The sequence below is a fragment of the Rana temporaria genome, chromosome 3 (assembly GCF_905171775.1).
Source record: "Rana temporaria chromosome 3, aRanTem1.1, whole genome shotgun sequence".
Classification (NCBI taxonomy): domain Eukaryota; kingdom Metazoa; phylum Chordata; class Amphibia; order Anura; family Ranidae; genus Rana; species Rana temporaria.
Genome location: NC_053491.1, coordinates 216,636,701 through 216,652,114, shown reverse-complemented (window position 1 = coordinate 216,652,114; position 15,414 = coordinate 216,636,701). Strand labels below are relative to the sequence as shown.

The 15,414-nt window shown below is 39.9% G+C and overlaps 1 protein-coding gene across 1 annotated transcript in view; it reads left to right on the top strand.

Annotated features, from left to right (window-relative positions):
* The window catches only part of CFAP54 (cilia and flagella associated protein 54), a 533,435-nt gene that overhangs the window by 508,059 nt on the left and 9,962 nt on the right, over nt 1-15,414 (top strand). The window contains exons 66-67 of the mRNA XM_040344233.1: nt 3,926-4,032; nt 6,442-6,601. Of these exons, the coding sequence (XP_040200167.1) occupies nt 3,926-4,032; nt 6,442-6,601 (267 nt within the window). The remainder of the gene's footprint in view (nt 1-3,925; nt 4,033-6,441; nt 6,602-15,414) is intronic.

Here is a 15,414-nt window from a genome sequence, read left to right as displayed (position 1 = left end):
GAGTGGATTAGGGTCTATAACTCATTCCAACAGCGTGATTTCTGGACATTTTTGATTATTGTATCAGAGAATTAGAGAAGACATCATTCCTCCATTTATAGACATACAAGGAAAAGGATTGATGTTTTATGTAGCAGCATCAGAGATTTTTTCTACAGTGTATCTTATGTTTGACATGCCATGTGATGTTGGTCTGAGCAATAAGATTCTTTATTTACACACTGGAAGATATAGCGGATCCTATTTATATCTGTCTAAGTTTAGTGACAAGTACCATACTTTTGGCAGGTTCATTCTTGTAAAAGGGGAACACTTGTCTGCGAGAAACACTATCACTGGAAAATAATATTTATAGTGTTACTAAACCCAGGACCCTACATTCACTATATCTGGTCTGCCACAGTACACAGAACATGAAAAGGCAATTCAGTAAATATAAACTGCTAAATACCTTTTCTCATCAGCAGTATATAGCAATCTTGTGACTTCTATCACTGTCCAGAAAAGCACTAATTAATGCCTGCAGGAGGAGTTTTCATTCTCTTCTGGCTGCCCTATGAGGCTGCATGACCCCTGGATTTCTGTCTAGGCAATGCTGATTTTGCTGATCACATGTACCCTCCCCCCAAAAACACAAAAAAAACACACCATGTGCAGAGTGCCTTTTAGGGCTCTGTTCTATCAGCAGATGGATTGGGGACAGGAAAAGAAGGGGAGGATCAGAGAAGACAGGATCAAACAGCATGTTTACATAATGTGGAGGATTAACCCCTTAGGTTACACAGTAAGTATAACAAGCATGCTTTACTGCATATACAGACTGATTTTACTATTGTGCGTTTAGTAACACTTTAAGACAATCAGCTTGCAATCACACTTTTGATCTGTATGCAGAATATACAGTTTGGAGTAAAACTTTCAGCATATCTGGAAACTTGCTATCTGGATCCCTATGTGCATGGACATCCCTTGTCATCGAGTAGGGTTTGAACCGAGGGGAGTCTTTTTTCTTTTTTTTTGTCTGATTTATAATTATTTAGCAATGCAGGTCTGCACACCGCTATTATCTACACCATTTAGCAACCAGCACTAGATTATTTTGTAGGGTGCTAAACCCCTCCACAGTGTATTAATGTTTTAGTACAATAGTTTTAAATATATAGAATAAGCACACCACATAACAAAAATGCTTTAGCAATAAAGTTGTATTAGGGGTATACATACAATTATGCAAATATCCAAGTATGTCATATCACATCAAGCATGGTTTTGGTTTTAACTTTCAATTGAATAGGGTAGATTTAGGGAGTCTTGGTTTAGTTGTTCTGCATATACACTTTAGTTCGAACTACATAGGAACTCATATGGAGAGGACTGCTATTAGACTTGTATATAGTACATAGGAACTGATATGGAGAGGACCCAAATGAGGTAGAGATTCTTAGGTAGTAGAATTATCTTGGCATCTATAATTCTGCCTAACCATGAAATATTAAGTGGGGCCCAGCTGGCCAGAAGAGAAGTTAATTTGAGAAGCAGGTGGGTATAGTTATTACCATAAGGTAGGGATTGAGGTGCCCAGGTGAAAAGGAATGAGTTTTGCGGAGAAAGCAGGTCTTATGAAGGGAGGGAGACATTATGAGCTTTTGATTTTGTTCCATTTACTTTAAGACCAGAGATTTGCGTGGGGGAAGGAGTGGAGATGTGTGAGGTGAACTAAAAAGGGGAAATCGTTTTTGATGTCCTGCAATTTTAATGCCCTTAATGTTTTTTGTTGGATTAAATTCCCTTGCTAATGCAAATAGAAGTGGGGAGAACCCTACTGGGTTCCTCTCACATTAGGTAAATAGTCCGATTCTAACGAATGCACATTGTCCAGCGTATAGAGACAGTACCCATTTCAAGAAATGTAGGCCGAAGTCCGATCGTGCAAGGATATAAAACAGGTAATGCTGGGAAAAGGAACTGAATGCCTCTAGTATGTCCAGAGATAGAGGGTAAGCTGGAATTCTTTTGTTCATGGCATGTAACAAAAGTGATGCTCTGTGGATATTATCAATTGCTTGTCGATTAAGGATTAACCCAACCTGGTCTTTATTAATTAGGGAGCCTATATATGGTTTAAGTCATAGTGTGAGGACTTCAGCTAAATGCTTAATATCAAGATTGAGTACTGATTTTGGTCTGTAGTTGGAGCAGGTTGGTCAAGTTTGCATAGTTAAAGGGCTAGGAGTGTTCGGTTTGTTGGCTTTGACATAATATTTATGTTTAGACCTGCATGATGTTGTTTTTTTTTTTTCGGATTCCATAATAACTGAGATTCCACTAATAAAAGGTTTAGTACACTTCAGGCTTTGCCGAAGTTACAGTGATGTCTGAATGGTCTTTTTCCAGATGTTGGAAATGTAAGTGTTTGTAGTGATTGATTTGGAAGGTGAAATATATGCATGTACCTCTAATGTTTGTGTGCTTCCTAGACGATAGTAGCCAATACTTTGGGAAGTGTGAATGTTATAGTCCTACTTGTATTTCAAGACAAAAAGATGCATTAGAGAGGAGGTAGTTGTTCATGACTCATATGGTATCAGGCCATGGTCTGACCATGGGACCGGTTTGATTTGGGAACCTAGAAAAAGGGGGCAGATGCATGTGGCATTAATATACATTCACTTACCACTTTATTAAGTACATCTTGCTAGTACCAGGTTGGACCGTCTTTTGCCTTCAGAACTGCCTTAATTCTTCGTGGCATACATACAATGAGGTGTTGGAAACTTTGTTGGTTTGGATGTATGCTTTGGGTCATTGTCATGCTGAAACCTGAAGTTCTTCAGTGCTTTCTAGCGGAAGCCTGAAGGTTTTGCGCCAATATATACAGTTACTTGGAACTGTTCATAATCCCCTCTACCGTTACTAAGGCCCCTGTTCCAGCTGAAGAAAAACAGCCCCAAAGCATGATGCTGCCACCACAATGCTTTACTGTGGGTATGGTGTTCTTTTGGTGTTGTGCAGTGTTGTTTTTGCAACAAAAATATCTTTTGCAATTATGGCAAAAAAATTTGACCATGGTTTCTTCAGACCATAACACATTTCACCACATGCTTTTGGGAGACTTAAGATGTGTTTTTGCAAAATTTAGCAAGGCTTGGATGTTTTTCTTCGTAATAAAAGGCCTTCGTTTTACACGCTACCCCATAGCCCAGCCATATGAAGAATACAGGAGATTGTAGTCACATGAACCACACAGCCAGTACTTTCCAGATATTCCTGGAGCTGATTTAGTGTACCTTCTGGCCTCCTGGCAGCCTCTCTGGTCAGTTTTCTTCTTGTCTTTTCATCAATTTTGAAGGGGCGTCCAGTTCTTGGTAATGTCTCTGTTGTGCCATATTTTCTCCACTTGATGACTTTCTTCACTGTGTTCCATGGTATATCTAATGCCTTGGAAACCCTTCTCCTGACTGATATATTTTACCAATGAGATCCCTCTGATGCTTTGGAAACTCTCTGCAGATTATGGCTTTTGCTGTAGGATGCGACTAATAAAATGTCAAGAAAGACCTACTAGAACAGCTGAACTTTATTTGGGTTTAATCAGAGGCACTTTAAATAATGGCAGGTGTGTACTTTCTCCTATTTCACATGAATTTGAATGTGATTGCTTAATTCTGAACACAGCTACATCCCCAGTTATAAGAGGATGTGCACACTTATGCAACCATATTATTTTAGTCTCTCTTATTTTTACTTCCCCCCGCCCCCTAAAAGATTTCAGTTTATTTTTCAATTGAGTTATACAGTTAAAAGGTCACATTAAAGTTCTGAAATGATTTTTTTATCAAATTTTTTGACTTTTTTCCACTGTATATATATTTATCTATATATATCGATGTACTGTATATACCAATTCTACTATTTTATATTTTAGGTGTTGCTAATGTATGCCTACAACAAGCAGAATATCAATGTTAGAGACCTTAGAAAGTGTGATCCAAAAGAGCTTCAGTGTGGCTACATTGGGATTCCTTTGTCACGGTAAGTGTCAAATCAAAATGTGGGCAGGTCAAAAGGAGTAACTAGGATTATGAAAAGCATGGGTTACCCCCTGGGCATGCTAAGGAATACAGTGTGCATCATACCGAACGGTGTGTGCAACCTAATTACGTTAACAGTGGATTGCCTGTAAAAATTGTAGGATTAAAAAAAAGCTAAAAAAAAAAATGACACATGATAGATCTTCAGTACCCACAAATTATGCTTTGTTTACTGTGCCACAAGCAAGAGCCTCAAAGACATTACCATAACCTCAGTACCCAGAGAGGATAAAATGGTGAAGAGTGGGTGTAGCTAAATTACCCTGGATATTTGATGTGCTTTTAATCACTTTAGTCCCGGAGCCATTTTTTTTTGTTTATATATTTAAAAAACAATTTTAATCCTGAAGATGATTTAAAACTCCCAAAACATTCAATATTTTCTGAAAGCCGACACCCTGAAGAATAAAATAGTTGTAGTTTATGTCACAAGATACGCGCAATGATTTACGAAAATGTATTACCCAATTTTTGGGTAAAATGTAAAAGAGGAAGTTTAAAGTTAATTAAATACATACCCAACATGTCCGGCCTTAAAATGGCACGTGCCTTTGAAATAGTAACAAAATTTGGTACCCTATATTTTCCACTCCATCAGATTACAGTTAACCATGTATAATGGGCCTAGAATTATTGCTCTCACTCTGGTAAGGCAATATGTAACACACTGTATATAAGTTACACATGAAGTGCAATCAGTGTGTTTATTCCATAGGTACCCCCCACTTATACATGCGTGTATGTTGGGGTGGGGCTCAAATAATTTTTGGTCAGGATTTTAAGTGATTGGGAGCAACTTTATTTTTTTACACTTTTTATATACTAAACCCTTTTTCATCACATAGGGGACAACATTTATTAAGCGTGTTTCAAGCACAAACACTAGAACACATACAGTATCTCACAAAAGTGAGTACATCCCTCACATTTTTGTAAATATTTTATTATATCTTTTCATGTGAAAACACTGAATAAATTACACTTTGCTACAATGTAAAGTAGTGAATGTACAGCTTGTATAACAGTGTAAATTTGCTGTCCCTTCAAAATAACTTAACACATTAATGTCTAAACCGCTGGCAACAAACGTGAGTAAGTACACCCCCAATTGAAAATGTCCAAATTGGGCCCAATTAGACTCATTAGTGTTACAAGGTCTCATGTGTGAATGGGGAGCAGGTTTGTTAAATTTGGTGTTATCGCTCTCACTCTCTCATACTGGTCACTGAAAGTTCAGCATTGCACCTCATGACAAAGAACTCTCTGAGGATCTGAAAAAAAGAATTGTTGCACTACATAAATATGGCCTAGAGTCCTAGGCTATAAGAAGATTGCTAAGACCCTGAAACTGAGCTGCAGCACGGTGGCCAAGACCATACAGCGGTTTAACAGGACAGGTTCCACTCAGAACAGGCCTCGCCATGGTTGACCAAAGAAGTTGAGTTCATGTGCATATTATGTGAAACTTACCTGAAAATTAAGCCCTCTAGCGCCACACTGACATTACCGAGAGGTCTTCCATTTTCACCCGGTCTTCTTTCTGGGTTTAATGACTCTGGATGTGTGCATGGCCGGGGCTGCGATGATGTCACTCCTACGCATGCGTGTGGGAGCCGCCGCTTACGGCACAGGACTCTGAAGGAACGGCCCGGCTGGTGAGGTAACCAGATGCATGTACAGTAAATATCTCCTAAACAGTGCACGTTTGGGAGATATTTACAGTACCTATAGATAAGCCTTATTTATTATAGGTTTACCTAATAGGTAAAGGTCAGGGTGGGAGTTTACTCCCACTTTAAGTAGTAATCCTGCTGGTTAGAAGGGTTAAAAAGGGACTCATATACTATACAGTAACTGTATGTTTGCTATATAGATCAGCTTTTCGCAACCTTTGTACCACATTTCTGTCATTGACTAAGGGCCCCCTTATATTGGAGGTCAGTAAGAGAGTTGCTCCCTTTTGATTAGTGATCAGTGAAATAGGACCCTTTTACATTAATGGTCAGTGGGAGAAGGACCCCTTACACTGCCAATCAGTCCAAAGAATACTGAAAAAAGGCTGTTAAAAAAAAAAAGACGAGGCTCCCCTGGTCCTATGATTCTGGATTTGCCGATGTTCGTGACAAAACTATGCAGGCACTGTCATGTGGGAAAGTCAGTGTGTTACAGTTTAAAGAACCCCTAGCAACCTCTAAACTTTATAATAGCCTTTTTTCATTGTTTCCAATCCTTTGCTATGAAACGGAAGAGGCATCATTCTTTGTCAACAAACATTGACCAATTTAGGTTTTGTTAGATCTTTGCAGGATATAATGTGAATTTTCTGATTATGTGTGTTTTTAATTTTTAGTGTCCTGTCACTACAAGAGAAGTTAAGTATTCTAAGGCAGAAGGCGGAACTCTCTCTCAATCCAGTAAGAGATGTTTATGGGGAACAGCAGAAAAGGTCTACTCATACAGCTAAAGAGAGCCGTGACAGTAAACCGGTCATGATCACACAAGAATTACAGGTATTGGACAAAGAACACAAACAACGTTTAGAGCTCATGTCTAATGGTCACTTTTTTTTTTTTTTTTTTAGAGGCTCCATTCCTTTTAATAAAACTACAGAACATGTTATTGGCAGAGGTGACTATTTAATCACTTTTGGGTGCTGCGAAATATGCAGTCCCTGTGGATTAACATAGAAGAGGCTGGATGTTAATGTAATTGTCAGGGACCACATTGCAGCGATTACACCATGTGCACCCTAAAGTCATTAAATGGACCCCTTTCTGCTCCTGTTTCCCTCTGAACAAGTGGGTTTTGCAAGCACAAAGGAAATCGTTTAATGACTTTCAGGTGCAGGCAGAGTAATCTCCTTCACCGCAGTTCCCCAAAGAAGTTCTGGCCACCTCTATATTGAGCCAAGACTTTAACCACTTAAGGACCCATTCACGCCGATATATGTCGGCAGAATGGCACGACTGGGCACAATCACGTACCTGTACGTGCCTCTTTAAGCCCAGCCGTGGTGTCGCGAGCCGGTCCGGAGCTCCTTGACCGCGTCCATGGGACCCGCGGACCCAATCGCCGCCGGTGTCCCGCGATCGGTCACCGAAGCTGAAGAACGGGGAGAGGTGTGTGTAAACACACCTTCCCCATTCTTCATTGTAGCAGTGTCAGTGATCGTCTGTTCCCTGATATAGGGAAAGACGATCACTGACATCACACGTCCAGCCCCGCCCCCCCTACAGTTAGAAACACATATGAGGTCACACTTAACCCCTACAGTGCCCCCTAGGGGTTAACTCCTAAACTACAATTGTCATTTTCACAGTAAACAGTGCATTTGTATAGCACTTTTTGCTGTAAAAATGACAATGGTCCCAAAAATGTGTCAAAATTGTCCGATGTGTTTGCCATAATGTCGCAGTCACGAAAAAAAAACGCTGATCGCCGCCATTAGTAATAAAAAAAAAAAATATTAATACAAATACAATAAAACGATCCCCTATTTTGTAAACACAATCGATAAACGCTTATTGCGATTTTTTACCAAAAATAGGTAGAAGAATACGTATTGGCCTAAACTGAGGAAATAAAACGTTTTTTATATATATTTTTGGGGGATATTTATTATAGCAAAAAGTAAAAAATATTGAATTTTTTTCAAAATTTGTCGCTCTATTTTTGTTTATAATTTTGTTTGGGAGCCACATATCAGTGCCACCTTATCAATACCAACTTATCAGTGCCCATCAGTGCTGCTTCATCAGTGCAGCCTCATCAACGCCCCTCAGTGAAGGAGAAAACAACATTTTATGACAGAAACTAAGAAAAAATATTTTTTTTCAAAAATGTTGGTCTTTTTTAGTTTGTTTAGCAAAAAATGCTGAAAGCGGAAAATTGTCCTGGGCAGGATGGGGTGAAAGTGCTTAATCACCACGTGGTTTAACCCCTAAAAACCTGCGCCATTGTACGCAGCTGCGTGGTGGCCCCATTCAGTGAAATTAGTCACGTTCAGCCACTCGTGTATCATTTTTGGGGTGCAGCAAAGCATCATTGCTGCAGCATGAGTACACCCCATTCACGTTTTAGACACTTAATATATATATATATATATATATATATATATATATATATATATTTTTTTTTTTTTTAAATCATATTTTGAGATACTTTATGGATTTGGATGTTTTGTTTCTTGGTTTGATATATATATATATTTATAGCTTTAGTCAATGTAAAGGTTTAGTTACCCACCCTTCATCACATGTTGGTGTGGTCACACCTCACAAATAATTTTATTTATCACAGTTTTTAGATATTACCAATATTTTTTACACATTTCTTTGGATATTATTATCACTAACACATTCAAAATTATTGGAGAGAGATTATAGGATTGAGTTTGGTTTATTTTTGGATAGATTCATTGAACATACACCTGGGCACAGCGCTCTCCTTTTTCAAGTTTTTTTCAGGTTGAGATTTTTCAACCAGACAGCAGGACAGGATTAATTAAGTAGTATCATCTAGGCACGGTCTAACCCCATTTTTTATTACACCCCATCCACTGCCTTTGCCTGTGCGCTACAACCCTCCTAACCCTTGCACTCTGTACTTTCCATATTGTAAACATGCGGGGTGATTGGATTTAAGTGGTACATGCCATTTCCAGAAACGTGCCATTCCAGACGTTTTCAGGGCATGGCAGCCCACTTTTATGAAAAAGTTCAAACAAACAGTAATTTTCCCTCGCAGGGGGTTCCACCAAACCTGTATAGACACACACTTCGATCGCTGTTCGATCGCTGGCCACATCTGCCTGCTACAGATGTGAACACACAGGCTGCCACCTGCAGCCTTAGACTCCGAGATCTCTTGGAGCTGTCTCCTACTGGGACCTTCCCGACCTCCTAGGCCAGACTTTCTGATTCCTGGGTCGAGCTGTCTCCAAGTCTGAGCCCTGAGCTCTCTTCCTAAGAGGATTATGAATCCAGCCCACAGGTGTGCAATTAGCAAGCCTACCAAAATCAGATGTAACCTGCCAATATACACTGTGACACGGGGTCGCATCTCCACAATACACACATTTTAAATCCCTCCCACTATTAACATCATTTTGCCACACCCACATTTCTATATGACGCACACTGCCTGAAGTCTAGGGGAAGAGGTGGTTGGCCTCAGGCCTTGGTAGGGTGTATATATATATATATATATATACACACACACACACACACATATACATACATACATATATATATATATATATATATATATATACACACACACACACATATATATATATACACACACACACACACACACACACACATATATATATATATATATATATATATATATATATATATATAATGTGTGTGAATATATATATATATATATATATATATATATATATTGTGTGTATATATAATGTACATATGACAGCATGCTGCCACTATCACGTTCTGTAGTTTTATTAAAGTGCAACCTATCTTCCCTCCCTATCCACAAGCCCACCATAAAAAACCTTATGTAAATGCAGCCTTGTGCGTACATGTATTTTGCAGTTCTAAAGCCGGATAATATATGCTGGAGAGATGTAAACAAGTCATAAGCGTGTATAACAGCTGCATGTTAGTCATAACTCCCATATCCAAATGTTGGCACTAGGCAGGATTAGATTCTGTTTATCAATCTTCCAATTTAAGTGACACAAAAATAGATATAATTTTCATATTTCTACTCATTTGATATTTTTGTATTATATTTGTTTACTGTTTATTGAGCCCTAGAAATGCTGTATAATGTGTTGTGTTATGAAGTCCTCTGTTGTATCAGTGCCATATTGAACTGATTTATCCAAATGTTACCCTCGGTAGGATTTTCTTGCAGATAAATGAACCCCGCAGTAATGTCCCTTGGCCTTTTATAGTATGCAGACCATGGGTACTGTTCAGTACATTCTCCTTTTGAATCTGCTGAGAATTTTGAAAACAAATTGGCTTCCTGTGCTTCAAACCAATGGAGGAGACAATGGAGCAGCTTTGTAATCTGCATTATAGATCAGCATCAACCAAACATTATACCCAATATGGCTTTATAATTTTAGTTTTACTTGAACCACTTTGTTGTCGGCTTCATTTATTTCTGTGTAATTCTCAAAATGTTTAGAGTGGTGCATATTCATTAAGAAACCCACAGGTTTGCTTTGACCATACTTATTTAGAATAGCACGCCTAAAAATATAGTACCCCTTTTATTTGCAGCCAATCAAAATTAATTTCTGTGATTTGACTTAGTCTGGCTCAAGCCATCTGGATTGAGTGTAAACAAACCTCCCCCGTTCTTCTCTGTGGCTTAGGGAACGATGATTAGTGACGTCACACGTCCAGGCACGCCCCCTACAGTTATAAAAAACACATTAGTACACACTTAACCCTTTATCGCCCCCTAGTGGTTAACCCCATTCACTGCCATTGTCATTTTCACAGTAATCAGTGCATTTTTATAGCACTTTTCGCTGTGAAAATGACAATAGTCCCAAAAATGTGTCAAAAGTGTAGGATGTGTCCGCCATAATGTCAGTCACAAAGAAATGGATGATCACTGCCATTACTAGTAAAAAAATATATAATTAATAAAAATGCTATAAAACTATCCCCTATTTTGTAAACGCTATAAATTTTGCGCAAACCAATCAAACGCTTTTTGCGATTTTTTTTTTTTTACCAAAAATATGTAAAAGAATACATAATAACAGAAAATTGCGCTAACCCAACAAAAAATAATAAAGTAGTGATGAACCAGAAGGATGCAGCAAACGGTGTAAACACAAATAAGATACAGAAGAAGAAAAAACTGTGCCAACAATAATCAACTAGCAATCAAGCTAGATAAATAATAAACATAAAATAACCAAACATATAAATCAATCATGTGAAATAAGTCCCAATAGATGATAAATCTCATTGGTGTCAACATCCGAGACAAACGGCTCCTTCACAAATGTGGTCCAAGGATCATAGATAACAGAAAAAGGACCATAGCATAATACCGTTTTTAACAGTTTAGTTTTATTTTTTTAAATAGTTGTACTTACAAACATAGATTACATAAAAGCATGTAAAAAGATGCCGGCCGGCACAATAGGAGCCCTTCCTCCTTCACATCGAACACGGTGACAGCACTGCACGCCGTTCCAGACGCATTTCGTCATAAGTTGACGTTTTAAATGGGGATCCCCATTGAAAACGTCAACTTATGATACGTAATTTCCTACGAGGATCCGGTAAACCTCGAGCTTTACCGGATCCTCACGGGAAATTACGTATCAATATCCACGCACTGTTCATGTGTTTTTATTCATTTGTATATGTGTAAATTAATAAATTATTATTGTAATATTACTACTATTGTGTCGTTGCCCTTAAAGTCCCAACTTCGTTTGGGGGGTTCCTCTCTATTTAATTAATATTTCTACACCACCATTGAAATAAGTAGTAGAATAAAAAGATGTAGGTGTGATTCTCTTTGAGATGGATTTCATGTAGCTCTTTACAACTGGACATTTATCTGGCTCCTTCACTAAGACCTTTTGAAGTTCTCCTGATGACCTCTGGTACTGCATTTAGTTCACAACCTTCATGATTTCCTCTAATCTACTTTCCGAGGGTGGTCTATTTTTTGGCATTGTTCTTTGAAGTGTCTAGCCTTTCCACTACCATAACACCTTTCCCCCAGTGTTAACCAATTTGGCTTCTTCTGTTGCATTCCCTTTTGAGGCCAGGGCAATCACAGCCTTCTGAACATCAGTGAGAGATTGTTGCATCCTGGCTTGAGCCTGAACCACTTAAAACCACTGTCTTTTGAAAATCAGTGAGTAATTGTTGCATTCCAACCTAAGCATGACCTGCCTGAGCCTGCTTGGGTCAGTAAAAAAATTGTTTATCTCAGAATCGGATTGCACCTGATGTTTGATTTCCCCTGAGGTTTAAAAGTCTGATTCAAATTTTTTTTTATCTTCCTCTTCCTTAGCAAATATCTCTGCCACCTGAGCAGAACATATTAAAATATTTTCTTATTATGGAGTAGTCTTTATACCAGTGAGAAATTCCTCCACCAACAAAGCTTCCTTTTTTTTTTACTAATTCGTGATTGGTTGGCAAGTTTCTAGAGTTTCTTAACAGAAATGTCATGACTACAGGACGGTTCGGGCAGGCTCCCTGCAAAACCTTACCAAGTCGAACTTTGTTAGTGATTCATGAGTTAATCCTCTGATCTTATCCACTCAGACGATATAGCTGGACAGGTAATCTCTTTTTTTTTTTTTTGATACACCTTCTAGAGCAGTGGTTCTCAACCTGGGGGTCGAATGATGATTTGCCAGGGGTCACCGAATCCTGGGCTGTTCCTAAAGCTCACACCGATCTCCCAGCCTTTTTATGGCCACCCAGCAGGGCTATCCCTGGAGCCTGTGGTCGCCCAGCTGGGCTGTTCCTGGAGGCCGCAGCCGCCCACTCAGCCTATTTGCAGGCGCCCATTCAGTTCACGATATTGCCAGGGGGCCAAAGACTAGAGGTCCGGTGACTGGTGAGGAATGTGAAGTGGGAGGTGCTGGAGGAGACCATATCTCCTGATTTCAGCAAAGGTGTCACTGCTACGAGACACCACAAAGTCGGAGACACAGTGAAGCTGGAGACACAGTGAGTTACATTACCTGTGATTATAGTTGTCATTAAAAGTACTCCTTTAGGTAGCGCTATCTGTCTATGTTTTTGGGGGCGCAAAATATTTGTCTTGCCTTGGGTGCTGACAACCCACGCTACGAAAATAATTTTACTGTTAGGGGTCCCCACAACTTGGGAAATTTTATCAAGGGGTCACAGCACTAGAAGGTTGAGAACCACTGTTCTAGAAGGTGCCAAAAAACTTGGCATTATAGCAAGTCTCCACTGGTGTAGAAACAATTTGTGGACTCACAAAGTCAAGTCACAATAATTTTCCCAAAAAAGTGGCGACAGGTCAGTAACTTACAACTCTGCCCCAAGGCTGGGCCCAGCCTCTGCACGGGAACTTGTGGGGATCTCAGGTAAGGTGTTTCCTCCTGGGGTTGAGGGGGGAAAACCCTCCAAGGATCAAGGAGAACAGCCAAAGAAAGACCAGATAGCCACAGCACAATCCAATTATGATATGTGTGCACATATCGTGCATATTGTCTAAAAAAGATTATATAAGGAAAAAAGTGAATGAATGAGTGAATATGTGTGAATGTGAAGGGTCATCTAAGCGTTCCCTTGGGGGAGATAGTAAGCGTGAATGTGCCCACTTAATCAAATTTAATACTGTCCCAAAAATAGTGCAACCAACCCAAGATAAGTGTGAATGGGGAGATGAAATGGCCCTATTAGTTACCTGTGAATATGGTGTATGAACCAACTAAATTTTTGTGACTGTAGGCAAAGAGAGATTGTATCTGGCTACTTGCTTATAGCGTGGTATACATGTTCAGTTTTGTTTTTAAATCAACCAGTGGGTTGAACTGATTTACATCAGACAATTAAACAATGACCTGCGAGACTCGACTCTCTGCCCAATCTTTGCCAGGAAGGCTCTACAAAATGCACTAGAGATTTCTGATATGTAATAAGTGCTGCTTTACAGAAACAACAAATCTGAATAGTGTAAAAACTTGTAAACCAATGTGTACATATTATGTTAAAAATTATAATGATAAAATACAAAACAGAACATTGCACATAGAATGAATGAAGGTAAAAACCTTCAGAAGTTCATTGACTCATCTCACACATTTGTATTGGCCACATCACTGAAACAATGAACAAAAAAGAGAGTATCTCCCCCTAGGTAGGACTTTGAAGGCCAAACAAAGTGTTGAAATATAAAAAGGTTTATTAGAAACAGGTACACACAATGGCACTTGGTAGTAGTACACGTCACAAGCACCTAATGTACATATAAAAAGACAAGTAAACAAATACCAAACAATAAAACAGCACATACGCCACACTAGGTGTGACAACTAAACACAAAACTCTCCTATTGGATGATAGATAAATGCCCAACGCGTTTCTGGAAATAGACCATCATCAGGGGCCACAAATGAAGAGTAGTGCAGTCGTGGTTCTTTTTTCACACGAACCAAGTAATTTCATGGGTATAGACCCTCCCTGGCTGTCTGCATATATAGAGAAAGGATGTGTGTCTGAGTGTTCCTCAAGCCCAGAGCGACGGGGAATAAGTGGGCCCAGGTCCTTCCGGTGTATTAATACCAGTTCACGTCCTACCCAAGTCCCAGTCCAAAATATTCTGGATCCCTATCGGAGTCTAAATAGACCCATTAGATCTTAAGATTCAAAGCAGCAGGGTCAAGGAATGGCGTTTCCCCCAGTGTGCAGTGTACAACATCTTTAAAATGCCTTTGCCACCAATTATTGTTTTAGGCGAGTTTAAGTGCCACTAACCACCAATAATCATGGTATTGTTTTGTGTTTATTCGTGATATCTAGCCGTTGTGCACCCTGCAAATGCAGAGCAATGCAATTTTATCTTAAAGAGACTTTTAACCCTTTAGCTCCCTGGTGCGTACACCGTACTCTGCTGAACAATTTTATAACTCTAATCAGTGGATTAAAACCCACTGATCAGAGTTATTAACCCCTAATGTGACCGACCCCCACTCATGCCGCTGCCTCCCTGTCCCCTGCCTCTCCACCCCTGCCGCACCCTTCAGTCTAAAACTGCCCCCCACTCTCCTCTCCTATCCCCTTCACCCCCCTTCTTCATCCCCAGCATTGATTACCCCCCTCCACCCAATCCAACCCCCCCTCCAAACCCGCTCCCAGCAGCCACCATCATTAGCCGGCATCCCTCCTCTTCCACTCCTGCCGGATTCAGGTGCTGCATGGGGCTTGGGGGGGTCCAGATGTGTCCCCCCCCACCAGTCACATCGCCCCCCCCCAAACTGTCACAGCACCTCCGATCCATGGCATCTCTCTTCCCCCTCCCTTCGCCTGCACCTTCTCCCTGCACAGATCTCCAGTGATCTGTTAGGCTGGGGACCGCGACAGTGGAGGGGGGAGCGGTGTGGGTGGGGGTAATGTAGGGGCTTTAGTAAACATGTGTTTCCCGTAGAAGAAGGGCACATGCAGCGATCACTACTGATTGCTGCTATGTGCCCACTGACAGCTAATATATTGTAACCGTGAGTGTTACAATGTATCAGACTGTCATTTTCGGAATGAATGGAATCGCTATACAGATTCTCATCCATTCAGGTGCTGCAGAGAAAAGGGACTATCTTCAGTCCCTCGCT